This window comes from Oncorhynchus masou, chromosome 24 (genome assembly GCF_036934945.1).
Source record: "Oncorhynchus masou masou isolate Uvic2021 chromosome 24, UVic_Omas_1.1, whole genome shotgun sequence".
Classification (NCBI taxonomy): domain Eukaryota; kingdom Metazoa; phylum Chordata; class Actinopteri; order Salmoniformes; family Salmonidae; genus Oncorhynchus; species Oncorhynchus masou.
In genome coordinates this window covers 38,212,772-38,234,300 of record NC_088235.1, presented here as the reverse complement: position 1 = coordinate 38,234,300, position 21,529 = coordinate 38,212,772, and the positions used below count along the sequence as shown (strand labels likewise).

Below are 21,529 nucleotides of genomic sequence, written 5' to 3'. Positions count from 1 at the left end.
GTCAAGGGGTTTGAATACTTTCCGAATGCACCGTACGTGTCTGCAAAACTGGGGAAATGTCAGGTACTGCTCGAAGTATCAGCATCTCCCTTCGTGTCATGTCAAACCCATGGAACTCCTCTTTCCAGGTCAGAATGAGTTTTTGTCCTTTTCTACTTGTATGCTGCCTTTTTAGCAGCTGGTTCAAGTTTTGGTAGTGGTGGTGGCGCTTTCTTTGTGCCTGGCCAGTATTCGGTACTTGTAGAAACATTTTTATTAGATGGCTACACAATATACCTGGATCATTAGCAGGATGGCGCAGATATAGATGGTCGCCTCGCTTTGAGTCCTTGGGAAACAGTATTATGTATATGCAGTATTTAGTGTAAGTATTATTTCTTACATTGTCAGCCCAGAAAATCACAAGTGTTATTACATACAGCTGGGAAGTACTATTGGATATCAGAGCAATGTCAACTTACCAACATTACGACCAGGAATACGACTTTCCAGAATTAATCCTTTGTTCAGACCACCACCCAGGACCGTAGACCTAATCCCAGAAGCCAATTCAAAATAACGTTGCCGCAGAAGAGGCAGATGGAGTGGCCTTCTGGTCAGACTCCGTAGATGTACACACCGCCCACTGCTTCCGGGCATACTACTCGCCAATGTCCAGTCTCTTGACAACAGGGTAGATGAAATTATAACATTCTCTGTTTCACGGAAACATGGCTCTCTCGGGATACGTTGTCGGAGTCGGTTCAGCCACCGGACTTCTTCAAGCATCGCACCGACATATATAAACACCTCTCTGGGAAGAGGAAGGGTGGGGGTGTATAATTCATGATTAATGACTCATGGTGTAATCACAACATAAAGGAACTCAAGTCCTTCTGCTCACCCGATAGAATCCCGACTAGAATTCCTTACAATCAAATGCCAGCCATATTATCTCCCAATAGAATTCTCATCAGTTATCGTCACAGCTGTGTATATTCCCCCTCAAGCAGACACATCACGACGACCCTCAAGGAACTTCACTGGACTCTATGCAAACTGGAAACCAAACATCCTGAGGCTGCATTTGTTTTAGCCGGTGATTTTAACAAAGCAAATTTGAACAAGGCTACCTAAATTCTATCAGCATGTTGATTGCAGCACTTACACGGGCAATACACTCGATCACCGCTACTCTAACTTCTACAAGGCATACATGCATTCATCTTGCGCCTACCGAATCCACGCTTCAAGATCGTTTTGACCACACTGACTGGGAAATGTTCCGAGCAGCCTGAGAGAATAACACCGATCTATACGCTGACTCTGTGAGTGAGTTTATAAGGAAGTGCATTGGAGATGTTGTTACCACTGACTATTAAAACCTACCCTAACCACAAACCGTGGATAGATGGTGGCATTCGCACAAAACAGAAAGCGCATTTAACCATGGAAAGAGGACTGGGAATATGGCCAAATTAATATTAACTGTAGTTATTCCCTCAAGTCAATCAAACAAGCAATGTTGCTATAGAGACAAAGTGGAGTTGGACTTCAACGGCTCAGACACGAGACGTGTGAGGCAGGGTCTACAGGAAATCACTGACTACAAAAAGAGAACCAGCTACGTTACGGACACCGACATCTCGCTTTCAGACAAACTAAACACCTTTGCCCGCTTTGAGGATAATACTGTGCCATCATCGCGGCCCGCTAACACCGCTCCTCCGTGACCGATGTGAGTAAGACATTTAAACGTGTTAACTCTCGCAAGTCTGCTGGCCCAGACGGCATTCCTTGCCGCGTCCTCCGAGCATGCGCAGACCAGCTGGCTGGTGTGTTTACGGACATATTCAATCGCTCCCTATCCCAGTCTGCTGTGCTGACAAGATGGCCACCATTGTTCCTGTACCCAAGAAGGCAAAAATAACTGAACTTAATGACCACCACCCCGTAGCACTCACTTCTGTCATCATGAAGTGCTTTGAGAGACTAGTCAAGGATTATGCCACCCTAGACCCTCTTCAGTTTGCATACCCCCCCAACAGGTCCACAGATGACGCAATCGCCATCACACTGCCCTATCCCATCTGGACAAGAGGAATATCTATGTAAGAATGCTGTTCATTGACTACAGCTCAGCATTCAACACCATAGTACCCTCCAAGCTCATCATTAAGCTGGAGTCCCTGGCTCTCAATCCGCCCTTTTTCAATTCGGTCCTGGACTTTATGATGGGCCACCCCTAGGTGGTGAAGGTAGGAATCAATATCTCCACTTCGCTGACCTTCAACACTGGGGCCCCACAAGGGTGTGTGCTCAGCCCCCTCCTGTACTCCCTGTTCACCCATGACTGCGTGGCCATGCACGCCTCCAACACAATCATCAAGTTTGCAGACGACACCACAGTAGTGGGCTTGATTACCAACAGCGACGAGACAGCCTACAGGGAGCAGGGGAGGGCACTCGGAGTGTGGTGTCAGGGAAAACAACCTCTCGCTCAACGTCAACAAAACAAAGGAGATGATTGTGCACTTCAGGATACAGCAGACGGAGCACCCCCCCATCCACATCAAAGGGACAGTAGTATAGAACGTGGGAAGTTTTAAGTTCCTCTGCGTACACATCACAGACAAACTGAAATGGTCCACACACACAGACAGTGTGGTGAAGGTGCAACAGCCCCTCTTCAATCTCAGGAGGCTGAAGAAATTTGGCTTGTCACCTGAAACCCTCAAACAGATGCACAATCAAGCCCATCAGACTGTTAAACAGCAATCACTAACTCCGAGAGGCTGCAAACTACAGACTCATATCACTGGCCACTTTTATAAAATGCCCCCAAGCATACTTCCAAAGTTGTGGCAAAATGGCTTAAGGATAACAGAGCCATGGTATTGGAGTGGCTATCACAAAGCCCTGACCTCAATCCTATACTACATTTGTGGGCAGAACTGAAAAAGCGTGTGTGAGCAAGGAGGCCTATAAACCAAACAGTTACACCAGCTCTGTCAGGAGGAATCTGCCAAAATTCACCCAACTTATTACGGGAAGCTTGTGGAAGGCTACCCAAAACGTTTGACCCAAGTTAAACAAAAAAAAGGCAATGCTACCAAATACTAATTGAGTGTGTGTATGTATGTAAACTTCTGACCCACTGGGAATGTGATGAAAAATGAAATGTGAAATAAATAATTTTCTCTATTATTCTGACATTACAATTCTGTAAAATAAAGTGGTGATCCTAACTGACCTAAGACAGGGAATTTTTACTTGGATGACATGTCAGGAATTGTGAAAATCGGAGTAATATATTTGGCTAAGGTGTATGTAATGTAAACTTCCGACTTCAACTGTATGTATATACTGTACCTTATACCATCTATTGCACCATACCTATGCCACTCATCCTTTATATTTATATGTACATATTCTTATTCCTCCCTTTTAGATTTGTGTGTATTAGCTAGTTGTTGGTGAATTGTTAACTTGTTAGATATTACTGCACTGTCGGAACTAGAAGCACAAGCATTTCACTACACTCGCATTAACATCTGCTAACCATGTGTATGTGACCAATAACATTTGATTTCATTTATATACAAAGTATGTGGACACCCCTTCAAATTAGTGGATTCTGTTATTTCAGTCTCACCTGTTGCTCTGACAACTGTATAAAATCGAGCACACAGCCATGCAATCGCCATAGATGAACATTGGCAGTAGAATGGCCTTACTGAAAAGCTCAGTGACTTTCAATGTGGCACGGCCATAGAATGCTCCTTTTCATCACATTTCTGCCCTGCTAGAGCTGCCCCGGTCAACTGAAGTGCTGTTATTGTGAATTGGAAATGTCTAGGAGCAATAACAGCTCAGCCGAGTGTTATGCCACACAAGCTCACAGAACAGGACCACTGAAGCACATAGTGCGAAAAAATCATCTGTCCTTGGTTATAACACTCACTACCGAGTTCCAAACTGCCTCTGGAAGTAATGTCAGCACAATAACTGTTCGTTGGGAAATGAAATGGGTTTCCATGGCTGATCAGCCGCACTCAAACCTAAGATCACCATGCGCAATGCCAAGCGTCGTCCGGAGTGGTGTAAAGTTCGCCGCCATTGGACTCTGGAGCAGTGGAAACGTGTTCTCTGGAGTGATAAATCACACTTCACCATCTGGCAGTCCTACAGACGAATCAAGGTTTGGCGGATGCCAGGAGAACCCTCCCGGATGCCAGGAGAACCAATGCATAGTGCCAACTGTAATGTTTGGAGGAGTAGGAATAATAGTCGGGAGTTATTTTTAATGGTTCGGCCTAGGCCCTTAGCACTGACGATTCTTTGCTTCCATCTTTGTGGAAACAGTTTGGAAGGCCCTTTCTTGTTTCAGTAGGACAATGCCCCCGTGCGTGAGGTTCATACAGAAATGGTTTGTCGAGATAGGTGTGAAAGCACTTGACTGGCCGGCACAGATCCCTGAGCTCAACCCCATCGAACACCTTTGGGATGAATTGGAATGCCCACTGCGAGCCAGGCCTAATCGCCCAACATCAGTGCCCCACTCACTAATGCTCTTGTGGCTGAAAGCAAGCAAGTCCCCTCAGCAATGTTCCAACAATGGAAAGCCTTCCCAGAAGAGTGGAGGCTGTTATAGCAGCAAAGGGGGACCAACTCCATATTAATGCCCATTATTTTGTTCGACGAACAGGTGTCCATATATTTTTGGTCATGTTGTGTATCTCCCGCTCCCATCTCCTAGAGTTAACACTGACGATAGTAGGCTTCAGACATTTTGAAAACTGAGGTAAACCCACAGCCACACACACACACAGGATATGTGACGAAAGAGAGACTAAAGATCAGCCTCTCCAACTCGCAGCTCAATTCATTTAGCCACATCTCTAGTCTACTTGCAGCCGACACACTGATTAGATAGATAGTTATGAAATATTTTCTAGCTGAGATGGTGGGTGTCCTCTTTCTTGTGTTTTATTGAGGTGAAACAACTCTAGGATTTATTCACTTCACAACTGGTCATTCCCAACTTCCCACTTGGTTATGAATGCAGCATCGGGCTACATTATGTTAACACTAATCAACATGAGCTTTGATTCTACTTCCAATCAGTTTTTAGCCAATGGGTGCTGTCAGTGATGTCAACATGTGATGTAGGCCTAATGGATTTCAGCATGATATGCATTGCATTTGCACACAGTTTCTCAGGCTTCAAATATAAACTGGTTATGCAAAATGTTTTTTTTTCTCCCCTTTTTAGGTGGAATATATGTTGATTGAAATGGATGAGAAAAATGAAAAGGTTCGTCTTGTTCTCAATGGTGGGGAGGTTTTGGAAACCCTTCAAGACAAAGGTGAAAAGACAAACCCCAAGTAAGTCAGCTTTAAATCTGTTTAGAAAATGACACGATTATCGTGTTGAGTTGAAACTGGCTGCTATTTATCTGCCTTATGTTAAAGTAGAATATTTCTATTTTACACTCATATCGCTGTTTTTGATGTAAATGCCATGTTATAAAAGGGTACAGACAGTTTTGCGATCTAACTTATTTTTACGAAACTTGCCCCAACCAGCGATTCACTTCCTCATCCTCGTTGTGTAGTATGGGGGCTCAAACATTTAGTAGTTTATTAGATGCTCTTATCCAGAGCAACTTAGAGTAGTGATTGCATATACAGTTGAAGTCTAAAGTTTATATACACTTAGGTTGGAGTCATTAACTCGTTTTTCAACCACTCCACTCATTTCTTGTTAACAAGCTACAGTTTTGGCAAGTTGGTTAGGACTAGAGGTTGGCCGATTATGATTTTTCAACGCCGACCGATTATTGGAGGACCAAAAAAAGCCGATACTAAAATTTTAAGAAAGCAGATACTGATTAATCGGCCGATTTAAATCAGTATCTGCTTTAAAAATATATATATATATAAATATATATATAAATTGTTTTGTAATAATGACAATTACAACAACACTGAATGAACACTTGTTTTAACTTAATATAAAACATCAATAAAATCAATTTAGCCTCAAATAAATATTGAAACATGTTCAATTTGGTTTAAATAATGCAAAAACAAAGTGTTGGAGAAGGAAGTAATATGTGCCATGTAAAAAGCTCACGTTTATGTTCCTTGCTCAGAACATATGAAAGTTGGTGGTTCCTTTTAACATGAGACTTCAATATTCCAAGGTAAGAGGTTTTAGGTTGTAGTTAATATAGTATTTATAGGACTATTTCTCTCTCTACCATTTGTATTTCATATACCTTTTGACTATTGGATGTTCTTATATGCACTATAGTATTGCCAGTGTAACAGTATAGCTTCCGTCCCCCCCCTCGCCCCACCCTGGGCTCGAACCAGGAACACATCGACAACAGCCACACTCGAAGCATCGTTACCCATTGCTCCACAAAAGCCGCGGCCCTTGCAGCGCAAGGGGAATAACTACTTCAAATCTAAAAGCGAGTGACGTTTGAAACCGTATTAGCGCACACCCAGCTAACTAGCTAGCCATTTCACATTGGTTACACCATCCATTAGGCTGATAGGCTTGAAATCATAAACAGCGCTGTGCTTGTGAAGAGTTGCTGGCAAAACACAAACTGCTGTTTGAATGAATGATTACAGGCCTGCTGCTGCTCAGTCAGACTGCTATCAAATCAGACTTAATTATAACATAACAACACACAGAAATACGAGCCTTTGGTCATTAATATGGTTGAATCCGGAAACTATCTTTTCGAAAACAAAACATTTATTATTTCAGTGAAATACGGAACCATTCGGTATTTTATCTAACGGGTGGCATCCCTAAGTCTAAATATTCTTGTTACATTGCACAACCTTCAATATATGTCATAATTATGTAAAATTCTGGCAAATTAGTTCGCAATTGGAACTCCTGAGCTGACAAGGTGAAAATCTGTCGTTCTGCCCCTGAACACGGCAGTTAACACACAGTTCCTAGGCAGTCTTTGAAAATAAGAATTTGTTTCTTAACTGACTTGCCTAGTTAAATAAAAGGTATAAAAAATACCGAAAAACACCGCCCAAAAATACTGATTTCCGAATGTTATATGAACTTGAAATCGGCCCTAATTAATCAGCCATTCCGATTAATTGGTCGACCTCTAGTTAGGACATCTAGTTTGTGCATGACAAGTAATTTTTCCAACAATTGTTTAGATGTATTATTTCACTTATAATTCACTGTATAATTCACTGTATCACAATTCCAGTGGGTCAGAGGTTTACATACATACATACATACATACATACATACATACATACATACATACATATACACATACACATACACATACACACATACTGACTGTGCCTTTAAACAGCTTGGAAAATTCCAGAAAATGATGTTATGGCTTTAGAAGCTTCTGATAGGCTAATTGACATAATTTGAGTCAATTGGAGGTGTACCTGTGGATGTATTTCAAGGCCTACCTTCAAACTCAGTGCCTCTTGACATCATGGGAAAATCAAGAGACCTCAAAAAAAACACCTTTCCAAACACCTGAAGGTACCACATTCATCTGTACAAACAATAGTACGCAAGTATAAACACCATGGGACCACACAGCCGTCATACCGCTCAGGAAGGAGACGCGTTCTGTCTCCTAGAGATGAACGTACTGTGGTGCGAGAAGTGAAAATCAATCCCAGAACAGTAAAGGACCTTGTTTCCTCCAGCATCACATACTTCCGGCGCAGACAGAAATGGCCGCCTCGCTTCGCGTTCCTAGGAAACCAAGCAGTATTTTTTTTTTTTTTTTTTAATTTTACGAGTTATTTCTTACATTGGTACCCCAGGTAATCTTAGGTTTCATTACATGCAGTCGGGAAGAACTACTGAATGTAAGAGCAACGTCAACTCACCATCAATACGACCAGGAATATGACTTTCCCGAAGCAGATCCTGTGTTCTGCCTTTCACCCAGGACAACGGAATGGATCCCAGCCTGCGACCCAAAACAACAACATCGTAAAAGAGGGAAACAAAGCGGTCTTCTGGTCAGGCTCCGGAGACGGGCACATCGCGCACCACTCCCTAGCATACTACTCAACAATGTCCAGTCTCTTGACAACAAGGTTGATGAAAACCGAGCACGCGTAGCATTCCAGAGGGACACCAGAGACTGTAATGTTCTTTGCTTCACAGAAACATGGCTCACTCGAGAGACTCTAACGGAATCGGTGCAGCCAGCTGGTTGCCTTATGATTAACAAGATGTGGTGTGATCACAACAACCTACAGGAACTCAAGGCCTTCTGTTCACCTGATTTTAGAATTCCTCACAATCAAATGTCGACCGCATTATCTACCAATGGAATTCTCTTCGATTATAATCACAGCCGTATATATTCCCCCCCCCCAAGCAGACACATCGATGGCCCTGAACAAACTTTATTTGACTCGTTGCAAACCGGAAACCACATATCCTGAGGCTGCATTCATTGTAGCTGGGGATTTTAACAAGGCTAATCTGAAAACAAGACTCCCTAAATTGTATCAGCATATCGATTGCGCAACCAGGGCTGGTAAAACCTTGGATCATTGCTATTCTAACTTCTGCGACGCATATAAGGCCCTCCCCCGCCCTCCTTTCAGAAAAGCTGACCACGACTCCATTTTGTTGCTCCCTGCCTACAGACAGAAACTAAAACAAGAATCTCCTGCGCTCAGGTCTGTTCAACGCTGGTCCGATCAATCTGATTCCACGCTTCAAGACTGCTTCGGTCACGTGGAATGGGATATGTTCCGCATTGCTTCCAACAACAACATTGACGAATATGCTGATTCGGAGAGCGAGTTCATTAGAAGGTGCATTGACGATGTCGTTCCCATAGCAACGATTAAAACATTCCCAAACCAGAAACCGTGGATTGATGGCAGCATTCGCGTGAAACTGAAAACGCGAACCACTGCTTTTATCCAAGGAAAGGTGACCGGAAACATGACCGAATACAAACAGTGTAGCTATTCCCTCCGCAAGGCAATCAAACAAGCTAAGCGTCAGTATAGAGACAAAGTAGATTGACAATTCAACGGCTCAGACACAAGGTATGTGGCAGGGTCTACAGTCAATCACAGATTACAAAAAGAAAACCAGCCCCGTCTCAGATCAGGATGTCTTGCTCCCAGGCAGACTAAATAACTTTTTTGCCCGCTTTGAGGACAATACAGTACCACTGACACGGCCCGCAACCAAAACCTGCGGACTCTCAGGGAACAGTAGAAGGAGCACCCCCCTATCCACATCGATGGGCAGTAGTGGAGAGGGTAGTAAGTTTTAAGTTCCTCGGCGTACACATCACGGACAAACTGAATTGGTCCAGCCACACAGACAGCGTCGTGAAGAAGGCGCAGCAGCGCCTCTTCAACCTCGGGAGGCTGGAGAAATTCGGCTTGTCACCAAAAGCACTCACAAACTTCTACAGATGCACAATCGAGAACATCTTGTCGGGCTGTATCACCGCCTGGTACAGCAACTGCTCCGCCCACAACTGTAAAGCTGTCCACAGGGTAGTGAGGTCTGCACAACGCATCACCGGGGGCAAACTACCTGCCCTCCAGGACACCTACACCACCCAATGTTACAGGAAGGCCATAAAGATCATCAAGGACAACAACCACCAGAGCCACTGCCTGTTCACCCCGCTATCATCCAGAAGGCGAGGTCAGTACAGTTTCATTAAAGCAGGGACAGAAGCTGTTTTTAGTCTCTCGATCTCAAGGCCATCAGACTGTTAAACAGCAATCACTAACATTGAGTGTCTGCTGCCAACACACTGACTCAACTCCAGCCACTTTAATAATGGGAATTGGTGGGAATTGATGTAAAATATCACTAGCCACTTTAAACAATGCTACTTAATATGTTTACATACCCTACATTACTAATCTTATATGTATATACTGTACTCGATACCATCTACTGCATCTTGCCTATGCCATTCTGTACCATCACTCATTCATATATCTTTATGTACATATTCTTTGTCCCTTTACACTTGTTTGTGTGTATAAGGTAGTAGTTTTGGAATTGTTAGGTTAGATTACTCGTTTGTTATTACTGCGTTGTCGGAACTAGAAGCACAAGCATTTCGCTACACTTGCATTAACATCTGCTAACCATGTCTATGTGACATACATTTGATTGGATCTTCACAAGTACAAAAGTATCTATAGCCACAGTAAAATGCATCCTATATCAACGTAACCTGAAATGCCGCTCAGCAAGGAAGAAACCACTGCTCCAAAAACGCCATAAAAAAAGCCAGACTACGGTTTGCAACTGCAAATGGGGACGAAGATCGTACTTTTTTGAGAAATGTCCTATGATCTGATGAAACAAAAATAGAACTGTTTGGCCGTAATGACCATCGTAATGTTTGGAGGGAAAATGGGGAAGCTTCCAAGATGAAGTACACCATCCCAACAATGAAGCATGGGGGTGGCAGCATCATATTGTGAGGGTGCTTTGCTGCAGGAGGGACTGGTGCACTGCACAAATAGATGGCACCATGAGGAAGGAACTACATGTGGATGTATTGAAGCAACATCTCAAGACATCAGTCAGGGAGTTTAAGCTTGTCGCAAATGGGTCTTCCAAATGGACAATGACCCCAAGCATACTTCCAAAGTTGTGGCAAAATGGCTTAAGGACAACAAAGCCAAGGTATTGGAGTGGCCATCACAAAGCACTGACCTCAATCCCATAGAAATTTTGTGGGCAACCGAAAGTGTGGGAGCAAGGAGGCCTACAAACCAGACAGTTACACCAGTTCTGTCAGGAGGAATGGGACAAAATAAATAAATAAAAGCTGAAATAAATAATTCTCTCTCTTATTCTGACATTTCACATTCTTAAAATAAAGTGGTGAGCCTAACAGACCTAAGACATGGCATGTTTACTTGGATTAAATGTCAGGAATTGTGAAACTGCTTTTAAATGTATTTAGCTAAGGTGTATGTATACTTCAACTGTATTTTCATATATATTTTGTTTCCCCGTACTGTCATTCTGAACTTCATCAGCAACGCTATATTACATTTTGTTGCGACTCATGGAACAGCTGGATAGGGGAAAACTGCTAGAGTCGCACAAAATTGAATATAACGTTGCGGATATACAGTGCCTTGCGAAAGTATTCGGCCCCCTTGAACTTTGCGATCTTTTGCCACATTTCATGCTTCAAACATAAAGATATAAAACTGTATTTTTTTGTGAAGAACCAACAACAAGTGGAACACAATCATGAAGTGGAACGACATTTATTGGATATTTCAAACTTTTTTAACAAATCAAAAACTGAAAAATTGGGCGTGCAAAATTATTCAGCCCCCTTAAGTTAATACTTTGTAGCGCCACCTTTTGCTGCGATTACAGCTGTAAGTCGCTTGGGGTATGTCTCTATCAGTTTTGCACATCGAGAGACTGAAATTTTTTCCCATTCGTCCTTGCAAAACAGCTCGAGCTCAGTGAGGTTGGATGGAGAGCATTTGTGAACAGCAGTTCAGTTCTTTCCACAGATTCTCAATTGGATTCAGGTCTGGACTTTGACTTGGCCATTCTAACACCTGGATATGTTTATTTTTGAACCATTCCATTGTAGATTTTGCTTTATGTTTTGGATCATTGTCTTGTTGGAAGACAAATCTCCGTCCCAGTCTCAGGTCTTTTGCAGACTCCATCAGGTTTTCTTCCAGAATGATCCTGTATTTGGCTCCATCCATCTTCCCATCAATTTTAACCATCTTCCCTGTCCTTGCTGAAGAAAAGCAGGCCCAAACCATGATGCTGCCACCACCATGTTTGACAGTGGGTATGGTGTGTTCAGGGTGATGAGCTGTGTTGCTTTTACGCCAAACATAACGTTTTGCATTGTTGCCAAAAAGTTCAATTTTGGTTTCATCTGACCAGAACACCTTCTTCCACATGTTTGGTGTGTCTCCCAGGTGGCTTGTGGCAAACTATAAACGACAATTTTTATGGATATCTTTAAGAAATGGCTTTCTTCTTGCCACTCTTCCATAAAGGCCAGATTTGTGCAATATATGACTGATTGTTGTCCTATGGACAGAGTCTCCCACCTCAGCTGTAGATCTCTGCAGTTCATCCAGAGTGATCATGGGCCTCTTGGCTGCATCTCTGATCAGTCTTCTCCTTTTTTGAGCTGAAAGTTTAGAGGGACGGCCAGGTCTTGGTAGATTTGCAGTGGTCTGATACTCCTTCCATTTCAATATTATCGCTTGCACAGTGCTCCTTGGGATGTTTAAAGCTTGGGAAATCTTTTTGTATCCAAATCCGGCTTTAAACTTCTTCACAACAGTATCTCGGACCTGCCTGGTGTGTTCCTTGTTCTTCATGATGCTCTCTGCGCTTTTAACGGACCTCTGAGACTATCACAGTGCAGGTGCATTTATACGGAGACTTGATTACACACAGGTGGATTGTATTTATCATCATTAGTCATTTAGGTCAACATTGGATCATTCAGAGATCCTCACTGAACTTCTGGAGAGAGTTTGCTGCACTGAAAGTAAAGGGGCTGAATAATTTTGCACGCCCAATCTTTCAGTTTTTGATTTGTTAAAGTTTGAAATATCCAATAAATGTCGTTCCACTTCATGATTGTGTCCCAGTTGTTGTTGATTCTTCACAAACAAATACAGTTTTATATCTTTATGTTTGAAGCCTGAAATGTGGCAAAAGGTCGCAAATTTCAAGGGGGCCGAATACTTTCGCAAGGCACTGTAGTTTGGAATGACACAATTTCATGTGTACAACATCTAAAGACCTGCATCACTTTACTGAGGGCGTTTTAGGTTTCTAAAAGGATGTATTTGGGTGTTTCTGGAGTGTTTGTTCATATTTTTTCAGAGCTTTGTACTGTGCACTGAGGATGAGAAAGTGAATCACTGGTTAGAGGTTTCTCAAACAAGTGAAATCACAAAACGTGTCTTGCTCCTTCTATAACATGTCATTTACATAAATATACATTTTATTTTTTACATTGCAGGTATTAGACATCTTTTGTCACTGCATAAGACAGTGTTCCATTAGCCTCTTTAGCAACTTTAAAAATAAATGAAGGAGCTTCCCTTATGGCACGCTCATGCAAAAGCTACTTTACATGTATGCAACTTCAGCATGAGTTTTACTTTCTTTAAAAAAAAGTTTTTAACTATGCTCTTACAAAAACACTTGAGTCACCCTGCCCGCTACACCGTGGGCTGTTAAATTCCTTCTGCAGGTTAAAAAGCCTTTCTCTATTTGATGTACTTGTGTTTGTACAAGCCCCACAGTAATGGTCTGCTTGCTAACTGCCCATGATGTCCTAAATCTGCGAAGCCTACTTAACCCAGGGGAAATACCAGTGTCAGTGGGGAATTGTAGCTAGAGCTGTAGCATTCCTCATTACTGCCTCTGTCGCACATACTGAAGAGCACGTGCCCTGAAGCACAAACACAGCATTTTCCCCCCTGCTGACAGTGTCTCACATTAGATTTAAAAAAAAAACATGTTTACTTTAATGTGAAAGAGTCCATTGTGTTATGCTGATCTATCTGATCAAGGACCTTGTTTTGTCAGACAACATTATTCATTTGGCCTCTAAATACGGAAGTTGGCTTTTACTTTTTAAAATATTTTTATAAAGCTTTGTTTTTATTTGTAGCCATCCTACCCTTTGGAGGCCAGAGTATGGCAGCTACATGATCGAAGGGACTCCGGGGCAGCCATACGGTGGGACGATGTCAGAGTTCAACACGGTGGAGGACAACATGGGAAAGAGGAGGCGAGAGGCCTCATCTGTGCTGAATAAGAATGAAACCCTTGCCACCATCACATCATTCCCAAGGTAGTTTATTACCTATTTTGTCACTCACTCAACCATTTGAAACTTTGTTTATTTCATTTATAGTACCTTAACATTATTGTTATTCTTGTAACAATGGTTTTAGGTTAGGTTGTCCTGGCTTCACCCAGCCAGAGTACAACCCAACACCTGTTGAAAAAGGAGTGTCCAAATCACTGTTCTTCCCAGATGAAGCCATAAACGGACACCCAAGATTCAGGTAGGCTTGAATGTATGTATGTCAGAAGTTTACATACACTTAGATTGGCATCATTAAAACTTGTTTTTCAACCACTCCCTCCACAAATTTCTTGTTAACAAACTATGGTTTATGGCATGTCAGTTAGGACATCAACTTTGTGCGTGACACAAGTAATTTTTTCTTGTCATGCATGCAATTATTTCACTTATAATTAACATTGTATCACAATTCCAGTAGGTCAGAAGTTTACATACACTATGTTGACTGTGCCTTTAAACAGCTTGGAAAATTCCAGGAAATGATGTTATGGCTTTAGAAGCTTCTGATAGGCTAATTGACATAATTTGAGTCAATTGGAGGTGTACCTGTGGATGTATTTCAAGGCCTACCTTCAAACTCAGTGGCTCTTTGCTTGACATCATGGGGAAATCAGCCAAGACCTCAGAAAAAACATTGTAGACCTCCACAAGTCTGGTTCATCCTTGGGAGAAATTTCCAAACGCCTGAAGATACCATGTTCATCTGTACAAACAATAGTACGCAAGTATTAACACCATGGGACCATGCAGCCGTCATACCGCTCAGGAGACTCGTTCTGTCTCTTAGAGAGGAATGTACTTTTCTGCGAAAAGTGAAAATCAACCCCAGAACAACAGCAAAGGACCTTGTGAACATTCTGGAGGAAACGGGTACAAAAGTATCAATATCCACAGTAAAACGAGTCCTATATCGACATAACCTGAAGGGCCACTTAGCAAGGAAGAAGCCACTGCTCCAAAACCGCCATAAAAAAGCCAGACTACGGTATGCAACTGCACATGGGGACAAAGATTGTACTTTTTGGAGAAATGTACTATGGTCTGATGAAACAAAAATAGAGCTGTTTGGCCATAATGACCATCATGTTTGGAGGGTAGAGGCTTGATGGATGCTTGCAAGTCGAAGAACACCATCCCAACCATGAAGCACGAGGGTGGCAGCTTGTGGGGGTGCTTTGCTGCAGGAGGGACTGGTGCACTTCACAAAATAGATGGCATCATGAGGGAGGAAAATTATGTGGATATATTGAAGCAACATCAAGACATCAGTCAGGAAGTTAAAGCTTGGTCGCAAATGGGTCTTCCAAATGGACAATGACCCCATGCATACTTTCAAAGTTGTGGCAAAATGGCTTAAGGACAACAGTCAAGGTATTGAAATGGTCATCACAAAGCCCTGACCTCCATTCAAAAGAACATTTGTGGGCAGAATTGAAAAAGCATGTGAGGGCAAGGAGGCTGACAAACCTGAATCCGTATCACCAGCTCTGTCAGGAGGAATGGGAAAAAAATTCATCCAACTTGTGGGAAGCTTGTGGAAGGCTACCCGAAATGTTTGACACAAGTTAAACAATTTGAAGGCAATGCTACAAAATACTAATTGAGTGTATGTAAACGTCCTATCCACTGGGAATGTGATGAAAGAAATAAAAGCTGAAGTAAATCATTCTCTCTACTATTATTCTGACATTTCACATTCTTAAAATTAGGTGGTGATCCTAACTAACCTAAAACAGGGAACTTTTACTTGGATTAAATGTCAGGAATTGGGAAACTGGGTATAAATATATTTGGCTTAGGTGTATGTAAACTTCCGACTTCAACTCTGTGTGTATTATTTAACCTTTAACTAGGCAAGTCGGTTAAGAACAAATCCTTATTTACAATGACGGCCTACCAAAAGGCCTCCTGCGGGGATGGGCGCTGTTTAAAAAAAACATATATATATATTTTTGCCCTTTTTTTAAATGTATTTTTTAAATGTATTTTTTATATTTATATATATATATATATATATTATTAAAAAATGAGGCAAAACTCACGACAACAGACCACACTACATAAAGAGAGACCTAAGAAAACAGCATGGCAGCGACACAACATGGCAGCAGCACAACATGGTAGCAGCACAAAACATGATACAAACATTATTGGGCACAGACAACGACACAAAGGGCAAGAAGGCAGAGACAACTATGCATCACGTGAAGCAGGCACAACTGTCAGTAAGATTGAGTCTTTGAATGAAGAGATGGAGAGAGAACAGTCCAGTTTGAGTGTTTGTTGAAGCGAACTGAAAAGAGGAGCAACTCAGGAATGTTTGCGCTTTGGGGATCCTTAGCGGAATGTGACTGGCAGATCAGGTGTTGTATGTGGAGGATGCGGGCTGCAGTAGGTATCTCAGATAAGGGGGAGGGAGGCTTAAGAGGATAGGCATAATAGGCATCAACCAGTGGGTCTTGAGACATGTATACAGAGATGACCAGTTTACAGAGGATTATAGAGTGCAGTGATGTGTCCTATAAGGAGCATTGGTGGAAAATCTCATTCCCAACTGTAAAGAACATCTTGCCGCTCAAGAGCGCCCTTACCTGCCAATCTATAAATTACGTCTCCGTAGTCTAGCATGGGTAGGATGGTCATCTGAATCAGCGTTGGTTTGGCAGCTGGGTTGAAAGAGGAACGACTACAATAGAGGAAACCAAGTCAAGATTTAACCTTAGCCTGCAGCTTTGATGTTTGCTGAGAGAAGGACAATGTAGCCATACTCCCAAGTACAGATATGAGGTGACTACCTCAAGCTCTAAACCCTCAGAGGTAGTAAGCACACTGGTGGGGAGGGGGGCATTCTTCTTACCAAACCACATGACCTTTTGTTTTGCAGGTGTTCAGAACAAGGTTAAGGGCAGAGAAAGCATGTTGGACACTAAAAGCTTTGTTGTAGAGCGTTTAAAACAATCTGGGGAGGGGCCAGCTGAGTATAAGACACTGCGCCAACTTTGTTCCACATATACACTACATGACCAAAAGTATGTGGACACCTGCTCGTCGAACATCAGTCCAAAATCATGGGCATTAATGTGGAGTTGGTCCCCCCCCTTGCTGCCACAACAACCTCCACTCTGCTGGGAAGGCTTTCCAGTAGATGTTGGAACCACAGATCGACCGATTTATGATTTTTCAACGCTGATACCGGTTATTGGAGGACCAAAAAAGACGATACCGATTAATCGGCCAATTTTTAACTTTAAAAAAATATGTAATAATGACAATTACAACAACACTGAATGAACACTTATTTTAACTTAATATAATACATCAATAAAAATCCATTTAGCCTCAAATAAATAATGAAACGTGTTCAATTTGGTTTAAATAATGCAAAAACAGTGTTGGAGAAGAAAGTAAAAGTGCCATGTAAAAAAAGCCAACGTTTGAGTTCCTTGCTCAGAACATATGAAAGTTGGTGGTTCCTTTTAACATGAGACTTTAATATTCCAAGGTAAGAGGTTTTAGGTTGTAGTTAATTTAGTATTTATAGGACTATTTCTCTCAGAGCGAGTGACGTTTGAAACGCTATTAGCGCACACCCAGCTAACCATTTCACATCGGTTACACCAGCCATTAGGCTGATAGGCTTGAAGTCATAAACAGCGCTGTGCTTGCCAAGAGCTGCTGGCAAAACGCATGAAAGTGCTATTTGAATGAATGCTTACGAGCCTGCTGCTGCCTACCATCGCTCAGTCAGAATGCTCTATCAAATCAGACTTAGTTATAACATAACACACAGAAATACGAGCCTTTGGTCATTAATATGGTCGAATCCGGAAACTATAATTTCAGTGATATACGGAACCGGTCGGTATTTTATCTAATCGGTGGCATCCCTAAGTCTAAATATTCTTGTTACATTGCACAACCTTCAATGTTATGTCATAATTATGTAAAATTCTGGCAAATTAGTTCGCAATGAGCCAGGCTGCCCAAACGATTGCATATACCCTGACTCTGCGTGCAATGAACGCAAGAGAAATTAAACAAATTCACCTGGTTAATATTGCCTGCTAACCTGGATTTCTTTTCGCTAAATATGCAGGTTTAAAAATATATACTTCTGTGTATTGGTTTTAAGAAAGGCATTGGTGTTTATGGTTAAGTCCAGTCGTCCAACGATTGTGCTTTTTTCGCAAATGCGCTTTTGTTAAATCATCCCCCAGCATTGCATCGATTATATGCAACGCAGGACATGCTCGATAAACAAGTAATATCATCAACCATGTGTAGTTAAAACTAGTGATTATGATTGATTGGTTGTTTTTTATAAGATAAGTTTAATGCTAGCTAGCATCTTACCTTGGCTTCTACTGCATTCGCGTAACAGGCAGGCTCCTTGTGGAGTGCAATGAGAGGCAGGTGGTTAGAGCATTGGACTAGTTAACTGTAAGGTTGCAAGTTTGGATCCCCCGAGCTGACAAGGTGAAAATCTGTCGTTCTGCCCCTGAATAAGGTAGTTAACCCACCGTTCCAAGGTCGTCATTGAAAATAAGAATGTGTTCTTAACTGACTTGCCCAGTTAAAGGTCTAAAAATAAATTTAAATCCGCAAAATCGGCGCCAAAAATACTGATTTCCGATGGTTATGAAAACTTAAAATCGGCCCTAATTAACCGGCCATTCAGATTAATTCGTCGACCACTCGTTGGAACATTGCTGCGAGGACTTGCTTCTATTCAGCCACATGATCATTACTGAGGTCTGGCTGAGATGTTGCTCCTAGATGTTTCCACTTCACAATAACAGCACTTACACTTGACCAGGGCAGCTTCAGCAGGGCAGAAATCTGACGAACTGACTTGTTGGAAAGGTGGCATCCTATGACGGTGCCGTGTTGAAAGTTACTGAGCTCTTCAGAAAGGCTGTTCTACTGTCAATGTTTGTCTATGGAGATTGCATGGCTTTGTGCTCGATTGAATACACCTGTCAGCAGGTGTGGCTGAAATAGCCAAATCCACTAATTTGAAGGGGTGTCCACATACTTTTGTGTATATATTGTATATTTGCAGTGTGTTGTCTCACTGCTATGATATGTCAAGTTTGAGCTCTCATTTTGAATTCCCTTGAATACAGAAATTTGTGAATGTTTTTTTCAGCACCCTGACCAGAAACATTCGTCACAGAAGAGGAGAGAAGGTTGTGATCAACGTACCCAGTAAGTGTAAATAAAAATCGGTCTTCACCATTTGCACTTAGCAATTACACCACTCAGTCAAATACATTGTAATTTTCACTGGTCAAATTTAGGATACATACTTATCGGTATCTATTTATCACTGTGCTTCTTTATCCTTGTTAGTCTTTAAAGACAAGTGCACTCCATCTCCATTTGTGGAGAAGTTTCCGGAGGATGATGGGGAGGCCGCCAGAGCAGCTCTCCCTGATCACATCTACATGGATGCCATGGGCTTCGGAATGGGCAACTGCTGTCTTCAGGTATATGCTACACATTATACTAATAGTAACATTGTATACTGTCGTTATTTGTTTGTCTTTGGGTGCATGTTCCTTTTTTCAGTCGCACATCATAAATTACGTGTTCATATACTAGACTAGAGAATATTTTTTAAAGGTTGTGGGCATGTTTATATAAGCCTGTTGATTGGTCCTTAAATTAACTTGAACCTTTTTATGTTTTTCCAGGTGACATTCCAAGCTTGCAGCATTGAAGAGGCGAGGTACCTTTATGACCAACTAGCAACATTCTGCCCCATAGTGGTAAGATATGCTTAGAAAATGTACAGAAAAATTGCATCAAGTAGTAATTTTTTTTAATCAAAGGTGTCGTAAATGGCTTTGTTTGAATCATTACAGTATTCAATAATGCTTTGGTTGTTTCGAGTGCTTTTTGTGTGGTGGAAACTGGAAAGCTAATTGTTGATCGTTTACAGATGGCCCTCAGTGCTGCTTCACCGTTTTACAGAGGCTATGTGTCAGACATTGATTGTCGCTGGGGAGTTATTTCTGCCTCGGTGGATGACAGGACCGGGGAAGAGAGAGGGCTGGAGGTGAGCAGATGAATCATGAAAAACTGGCCCCTAATTAAAGAAACATGACCTTGCCAAATAAGGCCCACTCGCTTGTCGCTAGTTGATTCAGGGGGTTGAGTGTCCGGCTCAGATAGGCATTATGAATTTCTCTGTTGATTTCCTGGTGTTCAAATGTAACGTTAGTCAGAGCAGGTTTTCAGTTATTTGTTTGTTGAATTGTCAGAAGATTTTCCTACTTTTCATATTCATGGTCTTTTAATGTCTATGAAAATGTTGTCTTTGCAGCCTTTGAAAAGCAACAAATTTCGAATCTTGAAATCAAGATATGATTCAATCGACAGCTACCTCTCCAGTTGTGGCGATAAGTACAATGACATAGATCTGACAATAGACGAGGAGATCAACAAACAGTTGCTGGATGCAGGTAAACACTGTAACAGAACATGTTGAATGATAAGTGACTGGGGAAAATATTATTTTAAAATGAGTAGTAAAATAATCATACAAAAAGTGATGTATTGTTTAAGCATTGAAACTGCCTGTATTTTTATTAGATTTGTTTTAATCATAAAATGTTCTATAGAGAAGTAATCAGAATCTGTGTTTTGTAGGGATCGACAAACTGCTGGCCCAACACATAGCCCATCTTTTCATCCGGGATCCGCTGTCACTCTTTGAGGAGAAGATTCACCTGGATGATGAAAACGAGTCGGATCACTTTGAGGTTAAAATTATACCCACCCTATACTGACTTACTGTGGCTGCATTACTGCTGAAAACCAGACCAATGCTTGTGACAGATTTTAAAAGGAGGATTTTTCGTTTATATAATCAAAATATATTTTCCATGTCACATCTCTCTTGTAGAATCTGCAGTCAACCAACTGGCAGACAATGAGGTTCAAACCTCCTCCTCCAAACTCGGACATCGGATGGCGAGTTGAGTTCCGCCCCATGGAGGTAGCATAAGCCTTACAACTCTGACACAAAAGATTGAATATAATTTGGATATTTACCTGAAATGCGCTCATTGGCAATTTATGCATGTCTGCTAAATAGTGTTACGTGAACAAACAATACTTGCAACAGGATTTACATGTACTGTGTCTTAACTTCTTTTTGTACAATATTAGTGTAGAAATATTTAGTGGATGTTTTCTTTTATTTCAGGTGCAACTTACCGATTTTGAAAACTCTGCTTACGTTGTTTTCATCGTCCTGCTCACCAGGGTTATCCTGTCCTATAAACTAGACTTTCTTATCCCCTTGTCAAAGGTGAGAATGTGGTTGTTCTTGTTACACTTTTCATTCGCTGAATTTTATGAAATTCAATTAAGTTAGACTGATTGTTTTTGTGGAGTTCCCAGTACATTCACTTTCGAGTCTCATAGCAATGGGTCTGAATACTTACGTAAATAAGGTATTTCTGTTTTTTAATTTTTAATACCTTTGCTAAAATTTCTAAACCTGTTTTTTGCTTTGTCATTATGGGGTATTGTGTGTAAAGGAAAACTATTTAATCAATTTTAGAATAAGGCTGTAACCTAACAAAATGTGGAAAAATGTAATGGGTCTGAATACTTTCCGAATG

At 41.6% G+C, this 21,529-nt stretch overlaps 1 protein-coding gene across 5 annotated transcripts in view; it reads left to right on the top strand.

Moving 5' to 3' along the window:
- LOC135512142 (glutamate--cysteine ligase catalytic subunit-like) overlaps window positions 1-21,529 on the top strand; it is a 37,173-nt gene that overhangs the window by 8,687 nt on the left and 6,957 nt on the right. For 3 of the 5 annotated variants that reach the window (XM_064933843.1, XM_064933847.1, XM_064933846.1), the window contains exons 2-12: window positions 5,255-5,367; window positions 13,677-13,877; window positions 13,981-14,094; window positions 19,045-19,103; window positions 19,248-19,384; window positions 19,592-19,666; window positions 19,840-19,956; window positions 20,224-20,362; window positions 20,550-20,662; window positions 20,806-20,898; window positions 21,109-21,213. In XM_064933843.1, coding sequence (XP_064789915.1) covers window positions 5,255-5,367; window positions 13,677-13,877; window positions 13,981-14,094; window positions 19,045-19,103; window positions 19,248-19,384; window positions 19,592-19,666; window positions 19,840-19,956; window positions 20,224-20,362; window positions 20,550-20,662; window positions 20,806-20,898; window positions 21,109-21,213 — 1,266 coding nt within the window. Of the gene's footprint in view, window positions 1-5,254; window positions 5,368-13,676; window positions 13,878-13,980; window positions 14,095-19,044; window positions 19,104-19,247; window positions 19,385-19,591; window positions 19,667-19,839; window positions 19,957-20,223; window positions 20,363-20,549; window positions 20,663-20,805; window positions 20,899-21,108; window positions 21,214-21,529 lie in introns of those variants that run through there. The other 2 variants (XM_064933845.1, XM_064933848.1) reach the window with 2 other exon arrangements.